This window comes from Podarcis melisellensis, assembly GCF_964234715.1.
Source record: "Podarcis melisellensis genome assembly, chromosome: 1".
Lineage (NCBI taxonomy): Eukaryota > Metazoa > Chordata > Lepidosauria > Squamata > Lacertidae > Podarcis > Podarcis melisellensis.
Genome location: NC_138528.1, coordinates 7,377,022 through 7,396,205, shown reverse-complemented (window position 1 = coordinate 7,396,205; position 19,184 = coordinate 7,377,022). Strand labels below are relative to the sequence as shown.

Below are 19,184 nucleotides of genomic sequence, written 5' to 3'. Positions count from 1 at the left end.
AGGGGAAAGAGGAAGCGGAGAGCGAAGGAGAACAATCTGAGGGCAGCGTAGATGAGGATGACAGTGGGGGAAGAGAGTCCGGGAGTCTGTCCAGTGATTCGGAAGATTCCCAGAAGGGAGCACCGATAGCCAGAGCAAGGGGAGTCCCAGGAGGGACGCACCAGAAGCAAGGGACCAGCGGTGACTCCCAAAGCAGCAGCTGGAGATCAGGATCAGTTTCCCCACCAGAGCGTAGCGGGGGGGGGGGGAGAGTCCCATGTGTCAGGACCAGCTTCCCCTCCAGGGGAAAGAGAGGATGAGGCAGGGCTGACCACGCCCCTATCGCTGAGTGAGGAAATAGAGGGGAAGTCAGATCCAGCGAGCCCCCCCCCCGAAGGGGGAAGCAGTGACAGAAGCAGCGTAACGGTCAGGAGGAAAGTTGCCGGCTGGGCGCGCGCGCCAAGTTCAAATGCACAGGCGCGCGGGACAGCTGGGAGCGAGGATTGGGAGCCAGGTCCTAAAGCACGCCGGAGGCAGGGGGAAGAATCCGGGGATTCTTCAGCATCAGAAGAGTCCAGAAAGGGCAGCACCCCGGCGGGCAGACGGACCCAGAGGAGAAAGGAGCAAAGGAAGAGGTGGAGCAAGGCTAGGGTCTTGAACTGGTGTCTGGGGGGAGGAGATTCAGACGGAGCTTCAGCGGTCTAGGGTTGAGACGTAGAGCTGCGTGCCGCGGCTTTGGAATCGAAACTGAACCTTAATAAAGACTTTTGTATATAACAAGAACTGGCGTTGGTCCTCTGTGAGCTGGGACCTTGGGCAGCTCTGACAATTATACATATAGGATAAAGTAAGATTCTCTCCAGTTTATGTCTCTTTACATATTTGGATGTCATTTTTTAAAGACAAAGACTCTTTTGTTCTACGTGTTGAAAAGTGAATCCCCTGAATGGCTAACAAAATGATGGGATTTCACTGTCATTCATTCGTATCCTGCTTCCTTCCCAAAATGGCTTCTGCCTTCCCTAAAACGAGCAGCTCGCTTTAAAAAGGAGCTAGTTCTAAGTTGAGCTTTGTTCAACTGAATGAAATCATTCCAAGCACTGGCGGTGATTTAACAAGCCATAGGCATGTTAGAACTAAGGGCGTGACAAAACCAATATATTATTGTAATATCAAGGGAAAGTCCCTTTTCATAATAATTTCATGGTAGCACCAGTTCCTTATTAATTTTTAGTTAGGGAATGTTGTCTTTTGGTCTGTGTTATTGTTCAGCACTTTGTCGACATCCAGTTGCTTCAGAAAGAGAATTATTCCAATTCTTAAGGAGCAGCCTGCTCCATAACTCACTCGCTGACTCCTCTCTCCATCATTTCTCTTTTCTTACTCCTACCTTAATTGTCTCCCCCGCCTCTTGCCAGCAGCGTTTATGTTGTCCTTTTGTAATTACTGTGCTCAGAGAGCAGGGTTTTTGACATTGAGGGTTGATTTACTATGTTTGTGTTAAGAGTGTAATATCACCCAAGCCCTAAGGTTATTCTAAGTGTACATACATAACATTGGAAACTGCTACCAGAGAGCTGTGCATTTTTAGATATATTACTTTTTCATGTTTGATTTATTTGATGGTGTTTAAGTATGTACAAAATTGCTGTCACTGAGACTAGGCATTTAGTTTGATGTGTTAAGGATATTAAACCAATAAAATATGATAATTGTATGTGTGTGTGTATTTTACATGTTTATGTATATAGATATACACACAGACGTAAAATACACAAATAAATTTTAAAGGCAAAAATCACAGCAGCTTTGTTTCAAAAGTTTCTCATTTTTAAATTCACTTATTTAATAAATTTCTTGCCCATGCTTCAGCATGGCCAATCCCAAGGTGGGAATGATTTTAGCAGCTTTCTGATCACGAAGCTGTCAGGGAAAGATGTTAATATATCACCTCGTTTTTTTCTGTTCTCTGTACTCTGCTCTTTGAAAATTCTAGACATGCTTGCTTGGGAAATTCTGGGCATTCTTCTGACGTTTCACAGCTTACTGTCCTCGGGGCACCTCTATGATGTGTGCCCTTTCCATAATACAATTGTTGCCCGCAAAACCACAGGGAACAAATCGCTTTTTGTGCACTTACCGCCCCCCAATGAACTTAACAATTGTCTAGCACAAAATTTCCTGGGCCTGTTTGTAATTTGACAGGTTTCCTACCCAGGGACACACTTCCCTGATGTCTCCGTTTTCAGTACAATTGGCCACAAAACACTTGGGGAGATTAAGTGATGCCATTATTATTATTATTATTATTATTATTATTATTATTATTATTAATAATAATAATTACTACTACTACTACTACTACTACTACTACTACTACTACTCCCATCCCAAACTGTAAAGACTGCCCTTGTGGAAAAATTGCTGCAGCTCCCCTTCCAAAATTTGGCTGGCTTCATCCTAACATGCCTGCAATTTTCATCCAATTCTGCAGATACGGATCTTCAGTCAAATCAGGCCGACTCCAAAAGCACTTAGGAAGAAAGCAGGCTGCATTCTGATGTGCCCAACTGGAGCCTAAACCAAATCTTGTAGTAAGCGCACTTCTCTTTGTTGTTTAGTCGTTTAGTCATGTCCGACTCTTCGTGACCCCACGGACCAGAGCACACCAGGCCCTCCTGTCTTCCACTGCCCCCTGCAGTTTGGTCAAACTCATGCTGGTAGCTTCAAGAACACTGTCCAACCATCTTGTCCTCTGTTGTCCCCTTCTCCTTGTGCCCTCAATCTTTCCCAACATCAGGGTCTTTTCCAGGGAGTCTTCTCTTCTCATGAGGTGGCCAAAGTATTGGAGCTTCAGCTTCAGGATCTGTCCTTCCAGTGAGCACTCAGGGCTGATTTCCTTCAGAATGGATAGGTTTGATCTTCTTGCAGTCCATGGGACTCTCAAGAGTCTCCTCCACCACCATAATTCAAAAGCATCCATTCTTCGGCGATCAGCCTTCTTTATGGTCCAGCTCTCACTTCCATACATCACTACTGGGAAAACCATAGCTTTTACTATACGGACCTTTGTTGACAAGGTGATGTCTCTGCTTTTTAAGATGCTGTCTAGGTTTGTCATTGCTTTTCTCCCAAGAAGCAGGCGTCTTTTAATTTAATGACTGCTGTCACAATCTGCAGTGATCATGGAGCCCAAGAAAGTAAAATCTTTCACTGCCTCCGTTTCTTCCCCTTCTATTTGCCAGGAGGTGATGGGCCCGGTGGTCATGATCTTTGTTTTTTTGATGTTGAGCTTCAGACCATATTTTGTGCTCTCCTCTTTCACCCACATTAAAAGGTTCTTTAATTCCTCCTCACTTTCTGCCATCAAGGTTGTGTCATCTGCATATCTGAGGTTGTTGATATTTCTTTCGGTAATCTTAATTCAGGTTTGGGATTCATCCAGCCCAGCCTTTCGCATGATGAATTCTGCATATAAGTTAAAAAAGCAGGGGGACAATATACAGCCTTGTTGTACTCCTTTCCCAATTTTGAACCAATCAGTTGATCCATATCCAGTCCTAACTGTAGTTTCTTGTCCCACATAGAGATTTATCAGGAGACAGATGAGGTCTTCAGGCACTCCCATTTCTTTAAGAACTTGCCAAAGTTTGCTGTGGTCGACACAGGACTGCAAGAAGATCAGACCTATCCATTCTGAAGGAAATCAGCCCCGACTGCTCACTGGAGGGACTTGGGCCGCCTCATGAGAAGAGAAGACTCCCTGGAAAAGACCCTGATGCTGGGAAAGATGGAGGGCACAAGGAGAAGGGGACAACAGAGGACGAGATGGTTGGACAGTGTTCTCGAAGCTACCAGCATGAGTTTGACCAAACTGCGGGAGGCAGTAGAAGACAGGAGTGCCTTGCGTGCTCTGGTCCAAGGGGTCATGAAGAGTCGGACACGACTAAACGATTAAACAATACGGACAGACTCCAGTCTTCAAACCCTCCAGTGCTGCTCCAGCACGAGTCAGCAGGTGCTCCCCACAGCTTCAATACACCTGCTGCTGTGTGTACTACTCCCTTTGGAAGATTAATGAGCAAGGACAATTTTTTTTTAAAAAAAAACCTGCATTGTTTTTGGAGGCAATAAGAAAGAACTCATGGGATTTACACATCCTGCCCTTTCCAGGTTAGGGAGACCCAACGTGGACTCCTTGTGCAAACTGTGGAACTGGTGCTTACCTACTGCCTTGGCAGAACAAAGAAACCTTTCTGGTGCCAACTGCAGGGAAGGGTCATAACTCAGTGGCAGATGACATGATTTGCATGCTGAAGGTCCCAGGTTCAAATTCAGGTTTCTCTAGATATGGCTGGAGAAGGCCTATGTGTCAAATCCTGAATAACTGCTACCAATCAGTGTAGGTTATACTAAGCTAAAGGAACGAATGGCCTGCTTTGGACCTACATTCCCCAAAGGGTCTGATTCCCCTTGCCCTTCCAAACAGCCCCATATAGTGAATTTTTAAAGGTTTTATTGGTGTGTTTTTTTTAATTCTATTGTCTTCTATCGCTGGAAGCCACCCAGAGCAGCCGGGGCAACCTAGTCGGATGGGTGGCATATAAATATTAAAATTATTATTATTATAAACATGCAACAACAAGTCAAAAAAAGGAAAGGAAAGAAAACACAGGGCTTGTAAGATACCCAGCAAGGCTGAAATTCATTTTTTAAAAATAAAATATTTAATTTGTTAAAAAAATAGTGTACATATTTCACATGTAAGAAACACACACGTATAAAGTTTCTAGTGATGAAAGGCAAGCCAATTAATTCGATGTCAAAACATGTGGTTGATGCCATTTCTGCATCATATATTGTTTCCACACAAACAGCTGTCAACGCTCCCGTTTCCCAGCTCATGCGCCTGTGTCACAAATACACATGCACACTTCAAAACGTATCTGCCCCTGACGAATCTGCACTGCCGTGGACAGAACTGAAGCTTTGGTCGTCTATACTGGCAGATGGTACAATCGTAGACATCTTTGCTGGTACAGGCAGGAAACTTAAATCAGGTGCCGTTTCTCCCCCTGAAACAGAGAGAAGATTTAGTCGTTTCCAAGCTGAGCCAAGCGAACAAATGCAAGATGTGCTAAAGCTGCTGTCTGATTTCATCATCTTCGTATGTAAAAACGCCATGAGGCCCTGCGCATGCTGTTTGGATCATCCAGCATCGGCACATGGGAAGACATCGCCAGAAGATTTTATGCAGGCAGCTGCATTGTTGACTCAGATTTTCCTGGGTGTGTTCTCTGACATCTGTTAGCCACCCACACTGCTAGTAACCCGGACAAACACTAAACAGGAGAGGGGCTAGTTTCTTTCCAAATCCAAAAATAGGAGAAGAAATGTTAAGTTATTCAAACCGGACTGTATCGCTAAAGACCACTCGATCCCCTTAACTCTGCCCATCTCTCTAGTGGGGCCACTTCAAATTGTGGTTTGCAAGTTTGTTTGGGAGGGTAAGTGAAAACCATTGTTTGCCTAGTCTGATGTACTCAGAGAACTTGCGATTTCCATGAACATAGAAGAGACAGAGAACGCACATGTGAGTCTTGGGCACACATGTGTGAGATGGCCCAGGAAATGGCAGCTTCTTATGTTTCTATGATATGATTCCTGTTCTCTGCACATCAGTGTGGCAACCATCAATTGACACCAATGTGCTCTGGAACTCTCTTGCCTGTTGATGTGAAAAGAGTACAGTGATGATGTCTGGTTACAATCCGGTTACATCTGTTTTAAAAATTGTTTTAAAAATTTCATTGTGCATTTTTAAGATGTCATAAAGAGCTTCTAAGCATTTTTTTTATTGTACATTTTAAAATCATGAATGTGTTTGCTGCCCTGGGCCCCTTTGGGAGGAAGGACAGGATATGAATTTAGTAAACATTTTAGAGAATCATATATAGTCTTTGGACTTCTTTCCCGACTGCTAATTTGCTCAAAGCATAGACTCTCCCCATTCTACTGGATCGATGTGCACAGCCTCCTTGAATGTCCACCACATCTGACTTTCATAAGGCAGCCCCCTCAGCCACAAGCTCAACTAACCTCACCTGAAACTGAAATCCACAGCAGGCAGCTATTGTTATATGGCTGCACATCTTGCCCACCCAAGGTGCAACAAACCAAAAGGAAGTATCAGTTGAGAGCGCCGGGGCCCTGAGTCATTAGAAGTATGAAACCCAAGTCTCCAGCGCAGTTTGCATTACTACTGAGGCATGCTACATTAATAATCTTGCTTCTTTCACTGACACGCATAGCAACTAACATTTCCCCCTCAACCCTAGAGGGATAATATTTACCAACTCTTCCCCTGCTTAATTATCTACTATGGTATGCAACGGCAGCTCAGATTCATATAGTCTGTCCTGTATTGCGCTTCGGAGACTACTAATTAGCAAATCAGCCCTGGCATTGAAGCCGCAGACAAGCAACGGGTATGAGTTTCTAAAGCAGGGGTAGGCAACCTAAGGCCCGGGGGCTGGATGCGGCCCAATCGCTTTCTAAATCCAGCCTGCGGAAGGTCCAGGAATCAGCTTGTTTTTACATGAGTAGAATGTGTGCTTTTATTTAAAATGCATCTCTGGGTTATTTGTGGGGCACAGGAATTTCTTCATATTTTTTTCCCCAAAATATAGTCCAGCCCACCACATGGTCTGAGGGACAGCAGACCAGCCCACGGCTGAAAAAGGTTGCTGACCTGTTTTAAAGTGACCAGCAAGAGGCCACTTGGCTCTTCCTGATCCCAGGGTCTCTTCGCCACCAGGCCAGCCCAAGTTTCTGATCTAGCACAGGGAGTCCGAGTTTATTTAGCATGACGGACAGCGAAGCAAACCGTGCCTTTGCACTTTGGTAAGGCCTCTCAAGGAAGGCAGTGAGGTCAACTATCGAAGCTGCTCTTGCTCAAGATGCTAAGAAGCCTGATATTTCAGGTGCTCAGCACAGCCATGGATAAGAATATGGGCTTCTGCGGTCTCTTGGAAAACAGCAGAGGCCTGGAGGCAGAGCGTGCCTGTCTCTCCATGGCAATGATATAACATCCTATAAATATAGCAAACGAGAGTCACATGCCATGAAAGGCCGGACTCAATTAAAAGCTTCTTACACTTCCTCTGAAGGATGCTGGGGTGCACACCCTGGCAGGCGACGCAACTCCCAGGAGAAAAGGGATAGACACTCAAACTTTATTAAAAAGAAAAGTCAATGGGCTCTTCTTGGACCAACCATGTGGAAAGTCACAGATCTCAAGGAAGACAGCAATTCACAAGGAGAGTATTTAGAGATCTTGCTGCGAAGCTCCTTTCGAACTGGCCTGCTTCCTCTTTTCTCAGTTGCGTCTTTCCAGAATGAGAGGGTCTCCAACCCTTTAGAGCCTTTCTTTGCAGAGAAGTGGTTTGGTGTCCTGCTTCTTTCGAGCTGTGCTGTTCCTTTTATTTTAAGGTTGAATGAGGACTGCCGGCTGCTGTTGCAAAGGAAAGGAAAATCCCCGGGCCTCGTGATGCACAAGCAGCTGCCTGACTTGCGAAAACTGTTTTCGAAAGCGATGCTTCCAGAAGCACTAATGCGCTACATGTATGCCTAACAGCATTTTCCCAGCGGACCTAAAAGCTGTGGATCTAATGGCTGTTCACAAAAGATAAAGACTGGAGACTGCTGAAAATGCTCACTTGGCTGCAAGTGAAAACAACATAGAATGAAAGGGATCTAACAACAGTCTTAAAATGCTACAAACCACCATGTATTAAACCAGGGGCCAGCAAACTTTTTCAGCAGGGGGCCGGTCCACTGTCCCTCAGACCTTGTGGGGGGGCAGACTATATTGGGGAGGACGAATTCCTATGCCCCACAAATAACCCAGAGATGCATCTTAAAATAAAAGCACACATTCCACTCATGTTAAAACACGCTGATTCCTGGACCGTCCGCGGGCCGGATTGAGAAGGCGATTGGGCCGGATCCGGCCCCCGGGCCTTAGTTTGCCTACCCATGTATTAAACTTATTAATTTCACCATGTTTCACACGAGCGTTTTTTGGATTATATTCTGGAGAACCTTGGGTTTCTTCTGAAGTTTATAAGAAGAGAGACCTCAGGGCCATAGTGCATTGCAGCTCAATGTCCTTTCATTGTGTGACAGCAGTGGAAGGGGACTGAAACAAAAGAGCCCATGCCACATTGCCATTATATCAGGAAATGCAGAATCTTATGCTCTCAGCTCACACAGATCAACAGAGAGAGCGGCTCAACAGGCCTGGCTAGCATGAAGCAAATTTGCCCCAGAATCTTCTGTGGTGAGTAGACAGGAATGTCTTCGTGGCAGACAGAAAAGTGGAATTTGAAAGGGTCTCCTGTCACAGATTGGTCGAATGCAGAGGAATGGCGGGGAACCCCCAGGGGAAGAAGGCTCAGAGCTCATTGCTGGTGGGATGACACTGAGTGGGCAGAGGGAGAGGAGGGAGAAGCCTGGGAGGAGGTGTTGGAAGCTGAAAAGAGGTAACAGGGTTTAGTGAGTAGGAAGAGACTGTGGCAGAGAGAAGTCAAGAGACTGGAGGCTGGAGAGGAGGGGGCCACGAGGCAGAGATGAGGCAGGTGGCTGAAGAAGCCAAGGGGGGTCTCCCTCTCTTGCTGTGACCAGCTCCTCCTCCATCGGGGTTATTAGTCACGGAAAGCCTTATCTTCCAGGTTTCTTCCCCGTTTCTTCCCTGTTTAGGGAAGTTTTTAGTATTTAATGCTGTATTGTTTTTAACACTTGATTGGGAGCCGCCCAGAGTGGCTGGGGAAACTCAGCCAGATGGACGGGGTATAAATAACAAATGATTATTATTATTATTATTCTGAAGGCTGCTATAGTAGTTTTCTGGGCAGAATAAGCAAGGTAAAGTAGGAAGAAAATGGGAGTGCTTCCTCTGAGGGATGGAGAATCAGCACACGGGTTAGAAACGTGTGGGGTTCAAGAAATATAGATCTGAACCAACGCCATGACTGGTAATTCCACATTTGCAATAGTAGTTTGTATTCATGAGAGGCAGCTTGGCTTCCAGTTTAAATTACTGCTGCATGATCCTGTAATTGCTTCAAGCACCCTGGTTCAACACACACACACACACACACAGCAAATGCACGGGGAATATAGGCAACTCCAAGGTTCAAACTGCCTACTTCTGACTTCTCTAAGAGAAACTGCCATCATATTTGCAGTCAGCGAATGAATGATCCCCCAAGGCCATCGTTAATCTTTATAACAACAACTTTCCCCTGTAGTCACAGTGCCAAAGCGCAGCCGAAATGAGAAGGTTCGTCAAGAGAGGCACTCAAGGGACGTTCAGGCTCTCTAGGAATCTCCATGGAAGTTGAGATGCCAAGTCGCAAGGCAGCCAGCCCCACATGCCCGTGTGCCCACAACTGCAGAACCAGGAAAGGCAGCTTGGCAAAAATAATAATACCCTGGGCATGGGGAAAGGAACAGCTCCCCAAGGAAGTTAGTAAACCTGCTGGAGCAATTGGCACTTCTATTTTACATTTTCTTAAGATTAAAAAAACAAAACAAAATTCAACCAGCATTATTAGCAACGTGGCATCAGTGCACACGGCTTTGCTAAACAGAAGAGGATGGCTCCCTGACCTGAGCAGCTTACAGTCTCAGAAGAGGCACTGGGAAGGCAACAGGGAGGTGGAGAAGAACATTTGATTGTCCCATGGCTTGCTTACTGCAGGGCATTTGAATGAGGGGCCTGTGCCAAAGCAAACAGTATTTTTTGAGGAGGAGCTTGAAGTAAGAGAAGGGGCACCTTGCAAGTGTTGAGCAAGGTGGCGCTGTGGTCTAAACCACCGAGCCTCTTGGGCTTGCCAATCGGAAGGTCAGCAGTTTGAATCCCCGTGATGCGGTGAGCTCCCGTTGCTCTGTCCCAGCTCCTGCCAAACTAGCAGTCTGAAAGCATGCCAGTGCAAGTAGATAAATAGGTACCGCTGCAGCAGGAAGGTAAATAAGCAGTCACGGTGTCCCGTTGTTTCAGAAGCAGTTTAGTCCTGCTGGCCACATGACCTGGAAAGCTGTCTGTGGACAAATGCTGGCTCCCTCGGCCTGAAAGCGAGATGAGACCACATCCCATAGTTGCCTTTGACTGGACTTAACCGTCCAAGGGCCCTTTACCTTTACCTTTTTACCTTAAGGCAGTTTGAATCGTAAGGGGCAGCAAGGGAGAAAAAATCTCTGGGTGGTGGTTGAACTGGAGCAGCCAAAGATGTTAACGAGACAAATAAAGGGGAGGGGCCAAGCAACAGAGGTTAAGGTCCAGGCTGGGTGTGGCGTGTGGCCCTCAGAAGGCTGCCCGTTTGGGAATTTGACCCTTGGAATGACAAAAGTCCCCCCCCCCCGACATAGTTGAACACTCTAACCAATGCAGCACACAGCTTCTTGAAATTAACTCACGTATTCCTGCCAGACCAAACCATATTTGCCGCAGGAGATACCTTTTCATTACTCATTTTTGCTTGATGACTATGGCCTGGGCTAACGTAAAATGGAGAAACTGGGTGACCTTCAGGTTTCATCCAGCCCTTCATATCTAACGCTTAATGGAAATTATCCCTGTGTCCAACACTGCACTCTCCCTTGAAGGTCACTGGACCAGTGACTCCAGTTCTCCCAGAGTGGGTACAAGATGGTTCTCTAAAACCACGGCAGAATTTACATGCAGGACCGAGACACGTTCATGATAATGTGAAGAGTTTAATGGTGTGAAAAGGTCCGCACCTCAGCTGCTTTTGCAGCAGTCTGTGGAGAGGCAGTCTACTGGGCTGAGTGCCAGCACTTCCAAAATTACTCGCAAGCATCTGGGACAGTGCTGGAGAGAGGGAGCCGTCAATATGCAAAAGGTTTCCCATTCTCCTTCACGGATCATGCCACACTGTGCTGCAGCGGAGCAGGAGGAGATTTCCTACAAACAGAAATGGGCTGAGAGGGATGGGCCTTTGTACAGATTGAATAGTTCCAAAGGAGCAGGAGGCAGAGGGTAGGAATATAGACCTGATTCTTACAGTACACAGAAGAAGCAAAAAGCTGGCTGCTGTCATTTCCCCTACCCCAATTTTTTTTTGGAAACCCAGAACCTAGAGCTTTGCAGAATCCAGAGTTTTTAAAACCTAGAGTGAACCCACGGAGCCATTAAAATCATAAGGGAGCTGTTTCCAGAAGAACAGGGAAGGGATAGAGACTTTGACCATCATCATGGGGTGGTTGGGCTCACCTGCGCTGCCCCATCTCCAGCCCAAGGAGCCTTCCGAATGGCATTCCTGCCACTGGCATCGTGGATATGTGTCTCTTAATGAACTGAATAGAGTGAAAGATTATGAGTCATGGGACAGAGACAGACAGTGTGTGCATGAACCCGGTTGGGTTGGGTTTATTTTTTGGTTGCTATTTTGTTAATGTTGTTGCTACTGTTTTACAGATGATAAAACACTGATCTGTTAACCATATAATATGGCTTTTGTTGTAACAGTTCCCTTCAGCTTATTTTTTAGTTGTTTTGTTGATGGTGTTTTTTGGATTGTTTTACTGGTGATTTGTTCATTGCCCCTATATGATTTGTGCTGTAACTTATTGTTCAAGATTTTTTGTAAGCCTCTTTGGGATTCATTTGAATTAAAAGCGGCACAGAAATATAACAAATCAAATCAGTCAAAATTAACCTGTTTCGAGATTTCTGCCTTTGGCATGCCTTTCCATATTGACAAGCTGGCTGAAGGATCTCTGCTTGATAACCATGGGACATTTGTTCTGGACAGACTTGTTGGGTTTCAGTCTCACTCCGTGACCCGTGAGAAAGCTCCAAAGCAGAATGTCAGGGAACTGCCATTGGAGCCAGAGGTGGAGGGAAGGCTCCAGAGGGATGCCGGAGAGGGTCCCAGTAGGGAGAGAGGCAGCCCATCTGCTGGGGAAGGAAATCAGTGTAGCACCAGTGGAGAAGGGGGGGCAGAAGGGGGAATCGGCAAGGGGGCTCCAGGACTCCTCACCGGAGACCAGCGGGGAGAGCACGGGTCCTCCGCTGCCCACACCCTCCCTGCGCAGAAGACTTCCACGCAGGGAGAGTAGGAGGAGACTTGGCGTCAAAGAACTTCTTTGCTGGAAGAAGTTCAAGAAACGCCCACTGACGGATTCTGCCAGCAATTGAGACAGCCATGGGTGAGTGGCTGTCCAGACAGAAAGGGTTCACCCAGGTAGCCCAGCCAGGTGTGGCGACGATTTACGCATGAACAACCCCTAGAACCATTACACAGAAGATCAGCAGTGGTGGACAAATTTGCCTTCTGGTGCCAGGTTCACTGAGGAAGTCTTGAGAGCTACCATGGGTCTCAGAGTCCCTTTCAAATACAGGCCATAACCAACTGATGTGCATCATGCCGATCCTGGAAGTACTTTAAAAATGTCAAAAACAACGCTCCAAGAGCCCAGGCACGAAAACAGCACCTAGCAATCCCACAAGCCTTTGCAAGTGCAATCCCAGGAGCCCTTGCACAGACCGCTGTGGCTCTGCGGAGAGTTGGTGTTTGAGCAAGGTGGTTTGGAGGGAGCGATTGTGGTGGAGTTTGGCAGCTGGTAAATGCTGCTGCTTTTTTCCAAGGCTTTCCAGAGGTTGGGGGGGGGGGGGGTTGAAGGCTTTTCACTGATGTGGGCATTGCCTCGGAACGTAACCCCTGCATTAGTGGGGAGCTAACTGTACAATCTGGAAGCCGCTGCCAACGTCGTTTGACTGCTAAGCACAAGTTAATGGAGACAACAAAAATGACTTCAATGTCTTCTTTCAGGACCCTTTCCAAAGATTATTCCTTTCTGATTGCTTTTTAAAATAACAATAGTGATGTGTTTGCATTGTTTCCCCATCCAGTTTTTCTTGTTGTTGTTTGGGGGGGGGAGAAACACTGACACCCCCCCCCCAAGTTCCGGGAAAATCCATTTTCAGTTATTGTTTATTCTGCACTTCTCACACCCCTCCCCTGGCTTTAGATATGAAGCTTTAATCTTTTGTTACAAATATTTGTAGCTTATATTCAACTTAACGTTTTATACAAAAATGCTATATAAGGGAAGGCTATGAAGAGGGGAAGAAACCAAAACATAAGCAGATGATTACACTGGGATAAACTGTTTTTATTTTAGTGAAAGGAGATAGCACTGTTGCTATCACTTATTGCTTGGGCTTGGGTCAAAACTATGCAAACAAGGAAAAGTGTTTTCGCTTTAATCTCATCTCTTTCATCTGCAGCCCAACCCAGGCTGACTAGGAAAGTGGCCCAGATTTTTAACAGAAACTTCTGGGACTGGAAGAAGTGCAGGCAAGTTAAGCATTAAGTCTGCTTCCTTCTCGCTCACACACCCTAATATCTGCACTGAGCTAATACGCAGATTAAGAGCATCCCTCGAATTACTGTTTTGTTCTATCTGTTTTATAAATGTATCTACCACCCTAAAGCCAGGGCCTCTGAGGGTGGCTTACAAAATATTAACACCGAACCAGCAAGTTAAACACAAAATAAAATAATGCAATACTACGGAGGGTACAGGAAAACACACATTAGAAAACAAGAAAGGAAAACAGAACAAAAACCAGCTAGCTGGTACTCTTGCAGTCCTGCATTTGATGGGATTTGACCCAGTATTGGAAAGATATCAAAGGCTATGGCAGGTGAACCTTCCTGGGAAGCACATTCCACATTTGCTGAAATGTCCTAAGTCATTTAGAAGTGTTTTCTTTTAAAAGGTTTTCTTTTCAAGGGTTTTTCCCCCAAGCAATCTGAGACTGCGCCTGCTTGACACTAACCTCTCCTCCGCCCTCTTCATGCCTCTTCTGATTCAGGGAGACAGGGGGGAGGGAGATTGTCACAATAGGAGGGGGAGACACCCATGACTCTTCACCAGCCATTTCTGCCTCTTGGCCTCCCTCCTCTCCTGCTTCTGGACTTCTCCCTGCCAGACTGCCCCCGCTCACTAAGCCCTGTTACCTCTTCAGATTCCGTCACCTCCCCTCCCTCCCAATCTTCTCTCTCTGACCACTTGTTGTCCCATCACCAATCCCTGGGTTCTGAGCCTTCTTTCCTTGGTGGTTTGCCAGCTGGTTCCTCCCATTATTCCTCTGTGTCCAACCAGTCCATGACATTAATTGCACTGAGAAACAGACCGTCAGCCAATGTAGATGCCCAAGGAGAGGACAGCTGAATGTAAACCCCAAATACACAATGTAGGCAATGGCTCTGGACAGTCAGGCCGAGGGAGTGAGTGCTGTGCTTCCCATTTGCAAACACATTCCCTAGTAGAAGCCGAAGAACAGCAGTGCACATTCCTGCTGCTCCACAGAGGCTTTTAGGTCCAGTTGTCTCATAAACCGTAAAGCATGTTGATGGCCCAGCACAATTCTGTTTCCTCTCTCCAGAGCTCTGGCAAGGCCAACAGATCAGGTGTCTTTATTACCATTTGAGCTACTAGAAAAATATGTCCGTAGCTAGAAAAGCATCCTAGCATCAAGGCAGTAAACACGTGAATTTCAAGGGTCCCGCTGGGGCCAAGCGCACCAGATAGCAGAGGTACACAACATAACAATAACCTGAGTAATTATTGTTATTTACTAAACTTATTTGTCGCTTTTTCTTACAGAAACTCAAGACGACTTACAACACAAGCCTTTTAACATTCTAGTTTGGTTCCAGCTGATTTTTTTTAAAAAAATTAAAGTGTTTCTAGACATGTGAGGATAAGCTTAAAAGGATGTGCACGATGGCTGGGAAAAACCACATTCAGGAGGGAAACAACTGGGGCTGCTTGGCTGTCCTGCTTGCGAGTATCAGCAGACGGATTTACTTGCAAGCTTTGTGTTATACTGGAGCGGAGGAAGCCCGCAAGAGAGAAGCTATTTTAGACAATCAGATCTGTTTCTGAAAGTGACAGCGATAAGAATCCTACACGCAACGGGTGCCAGGAGCAAACAAAATTAATGCAGCGTTGAGGAAACCCCCCCCCCCCCAATTTTCACATCAGATGGCGTGCTGGCAACTGTAGCGCTGTGGCCTCACGCTGCTCTTCCAGCATTCCTCAAAGCTGTGCAAGAAAATGTGTGTGAGAGAGACAGAAATCGCATCGCCATGTGCACACACACACACACACACACACACTCAAGAGCAATGTCAGAGCCTTCGCCTTCTCAATCTGTCTCTACAGTGAGCACACACACATGCAATTATAATACACACGTGCGCACACATATACCGTATTTTTTGCTCTATAAGACTCACTTTTTCCCTCCTAAAAAGCAAGGGGAAATGTGTCTGCGTCTTATGGAGCGAATGCAGGCTGCACAGCTATCCCAGAAGCCAGAACAGCAAGAGGGATTGCTGCTTTCACTGCGCAGCGATCCCTCTTGCTGTTCTGGCTTCTGAGATTCAGAATATTTTTTTTCTTGTTTTCCTCCTCCAAAAACTAGGTGCGTCTTTTGGTCTGGTGCGTCTTATAGAGCGAAAAATACGGGTACATAAGGGTCATCTCCTCTATGTTAAAAAGTACAGTAGGAGTAGTGGTAAGTAACCACTGTTCACTAGAAAGCACATCGACTTCGTAATAATATCTGCATAATTGCCAGTGGCGATACCTACTTTTCCACATGTAGATGATGCCCCGGGGGGGAAAGAGGATTGTCATATCACAGACCAGGGATCAGAAAGCCACACTAAGGCCAGCTGTGAGTTCCAGGGCTTTAATAGGCACGGCCCAGCCATTCAGAGAAGGCCTATGAACCTTGAGGACCAGACAGCCCTTTTACAATCTGGAAGCAGCGGCTGCCAGGGGTCCCAACTGTGCTGCATGTTAGAAGAAGTAAAAATCCTCATGCAGAAAATGCATGAAGCAGCATAAAGTCAGGGTCTGCAAACAGCCCTTGAAGTTTCCTGAATAAAAAAGCAACCTTGTGTCCATTGGCAATCCTAAAAGATAAATCACAGTTCGAACAAGCAAATCCTCCTTGTATTGTTGCACGCCAACTATTATCTTGAACAATGCCACTGGAAGCAGTTCTAAGCAACATTAAAGGAGGTGCCTCTGGTTAATGTGTTTGTGTGTGTTTTGGAAATTGCAGTTCTCTCAGATGCTTGCAAATTAAAAAGCAAAAACACAACCCTAGAAAGTTTTAGAAAGAAGAGATGGAACTGGGGGCTCCCACTGCTGAATTGTGGGGTTCAGCAGTATGGTATTCTGTTCAGTGTACACACACACACCACCAATGGGAATAAGAGCCGGTTCAAGTTCTAAGTTGCCATTATTTGGCTAATAGCTTCAAGCTGCCAGGGCACAGCTGCATGGGTCCAGCCAGACAGGCTCTCACAGCAATGCTTTGATAGCGTGGGGGCCCTTAAGTGTCAGGATATAGAAAAGGCAGCAGTTGTTGGCTGTGAAAACAGTCTGATGCAAACCAGATGGGGGCTCGTTTGACGGGCAACACAAAAGGAAAACAATCGGTTCATTCAACAAAAGTCAAGCTACTGCCCAAGAGAGTTAGCAGAACACAACAACAGTCAACCAGAGTGGAAGCAAACAAGAAACGGTTGTGTGGCTCTGGTTAAGAGGGGAAATTGCTCCTCTTTTGTTTCGGCTGAGGAGTTTTTATTTCTAATTCTTACATTCATTAATTTCAGTCCAGATTAGCCCCCCAATCCCCCTTTCCTCCAAAGTGCTTCGAGTGTGTGTGTGTTGCTCATTCTGTTTCTGCCTTAAGGCACCTTAAGAAAACTGTAAAGCATATATTTATTTTACTTGGAATTTCCTCTTGGAAATTTCTAAATAAGGCGGACCTTCTTTTCCTCAAACACCTCCCAGAAGGTGTGGCCATCACTGCTTTGACAGTAAAAAAATGAGTTATCCACATAGCGACAACATTGGTGAACCCATTTTTATCTAAGTGGGCTTTGTTGTGCTGGAAGTACGGTATTCCCTCTTTCAAGAAATGCTGTTCACACCAACTTGCCTACTGAGGAACTCCTGCAGGTGTGTGCCATGAAAACCCAGTGTGGTCCAGAGGATTCTGGGACATATTTTTAGAAGGTGCGCACACAGCACATAGTCAGGTCTGCTGGACCTCACTGGGGCCCCTGCATCAGCTGAGAGTGCTAACTACAGCAGACACCCTTGTGTCTACTGATCGGCAGTACGGAGGCAAGGGAAGATTTCAGGGAGTCTTCTTCATCATTACTGACCATCCAACTGAGAACCATGCACAAGATATCACAGACATCAGGGTTCACTCCTTATGCCAGATACACAATGCAAACGTTGCAGGCACTCAGAACACCTTTAATGGTCCCTTCCATTTGACTGATTAACATCCTGTACCCTTTAAAATGCATTTGTGGGAGAGGGGTTATTGCTTTATTTTTGCTCTTGTTATTATTATGTATTTTGTGTTTTTATCTTGTGTTTTCATGCTGTGAACCGCCCTGAGTTCTATGGATGAAGGGCAGTATACTTTTTTTGAACGTCCCATATTTGCCTGTCCCATCTCTCTGGTTCTTACCTTTTCAAATTATCATCACAGGATTAGCATGTCACAGTAAACTGTGGTCTAGTGCAAGGGTGGGGAACCTTTGGTCCTCCGGATGTGGCTGATATAATTCTCCTCAATCCCAGCAAGCATGGCTAACCGCCAGGGATTATGGGAATCCAGCAACATTTGAGCAGCACCCTGCACCTGGCTTAGTGCAACATGCACGAGCCGCAGAAAGCCCAACACTGTGCGCTTCTCTGTTCCCTTTTCTCCTCCTGCGCAGCCGGGAGGAGGAGCTCAGAAGCTTTTGCTCTTATGACAAGCAGAGAACTAGAGAGTCAACACCTGAACCAGAAAGCCAGTGGTGGTTTAGTGGTTAAGAGCCTTGGACTAGGACCTGGGACAGCAGGGTTCGAATCCCCACTCAGCCATGAAGCTCGCTAGGTGACCTTGAAGACAGCCATCATCTCTTAGGTCTAACCACCCTCACAGGGTTGTTGTGAGGATGAAATGGGGAGGAGGAGGAGAGCCACATCAACCACCTTGAGATCCTTGCGAGATAAAGGTGGTATATAAATGTGAAAAACAAATAAATTCAAAAGCCAGGCAGCCACGTACATGTGTGGGACACAACAGTGGGAATAAGAAGCATGTTTTCTAAGTAGCATATCACTGTGCTCAAGCAACGGGGAATGGTATTAAATATTCCCTATTTATAATTTTTTCATAAAAATAATAATTCATAACTGCAATCTGCTAAAAGAAACCTTCATTAAGGCCTGCCAACTATGCACAGCAATCACTTGAAGAACTACAATTATGCTCTTAAGAGAGGGAGAGGGAGCAGGGGAACACACAGCACCCTGAAACACTGGCAATTAGGGAGCTACCCAAATAGGCCTGGCTTTTACTTAAAATCTTAAACGGCTTTTCTGAGTTAAGTGCTGTGTTTCATTGAACTAATGTAAACCTATTTGATGTCAGCTTATGTACAGAACAACACATGCGCGCAGCCTGGCAACGCTGGAGTGTCACACAAGCAACTAGCCAACATTGTTGGAATTAAATATATAGTACCGGAACAACCCTCTGCTGCAATCCTAGACATGAGAACCAGGAGATAAGTTACAGTAAGTTCAGGGGTCGGAGGAAGTTCACTGCACCCAGTTCTCATTGAAATCAGTGGGATCCCCTAAGCTATCATTGCCATTAGCTTTGAACCTGCTTGGGTTGTGCACCCAGAGTGGTAGCCATGACTCCCCGTGACGTTTTCCTCCCTCTGTAACCCTGGGACTGAGTCCAATGGAGGTAGTGCTAAGGTGGGGAACCTCAAACCTGGCCCCCAAGCCTCCACCACCTCCTCAGCCACATTCATCACCGACCCTTTAGGGTGGATTGTTTTGCGGCAAAGGCCAACAGCCTCTCCTCCCCCCAGCCATGTCCCTCTGCCTCGACATAGTTTTTATCACGAATCCCCGTCTCAACAATTACTCCTAGAAACGAAACAACTGAAATTCCGTGCATACAGACGCACGCAGCACCAGCTATAACCTGCTCAACTTTTTCAGCCTCTAATTTAGCCCCCAGCGTTCTGCATCGTATAGGCCAGGGGGCAGTTAAGGACAGCTTTCTA

At 46.1% G+C, this 19,184-nt stretch overlaps 1 protein-coding gene across 6 annotated transcripts in view; it reads right to left on the bottom strand.

The window, feature by feature from the left end:
• Nucleotides 1-4,809: 4,809 nt before the first annotated feature.
• KIAA0586 overlaps nt 4,810-19,184 on the bottom strand; it is a 72,796-nt gene continuing 58,421 nt past the window's right edge. For all 6 annotated transcript variants that reach the window (XM_081908972.1, XM_081908967.1, XM_081908970.1 and 3 more), the window contains exon 33: nt 4,810-5,054. In XM_081908972.1, the coding sequence (XP_081765098.1) occupies nt 4,915-5,054 (140 nt within the window). In that variant the 3' untranslated portion in view covers nt 4,810-4,914. The remainder of the gene's footprint in view (nt 5,055-19,184) is intronic.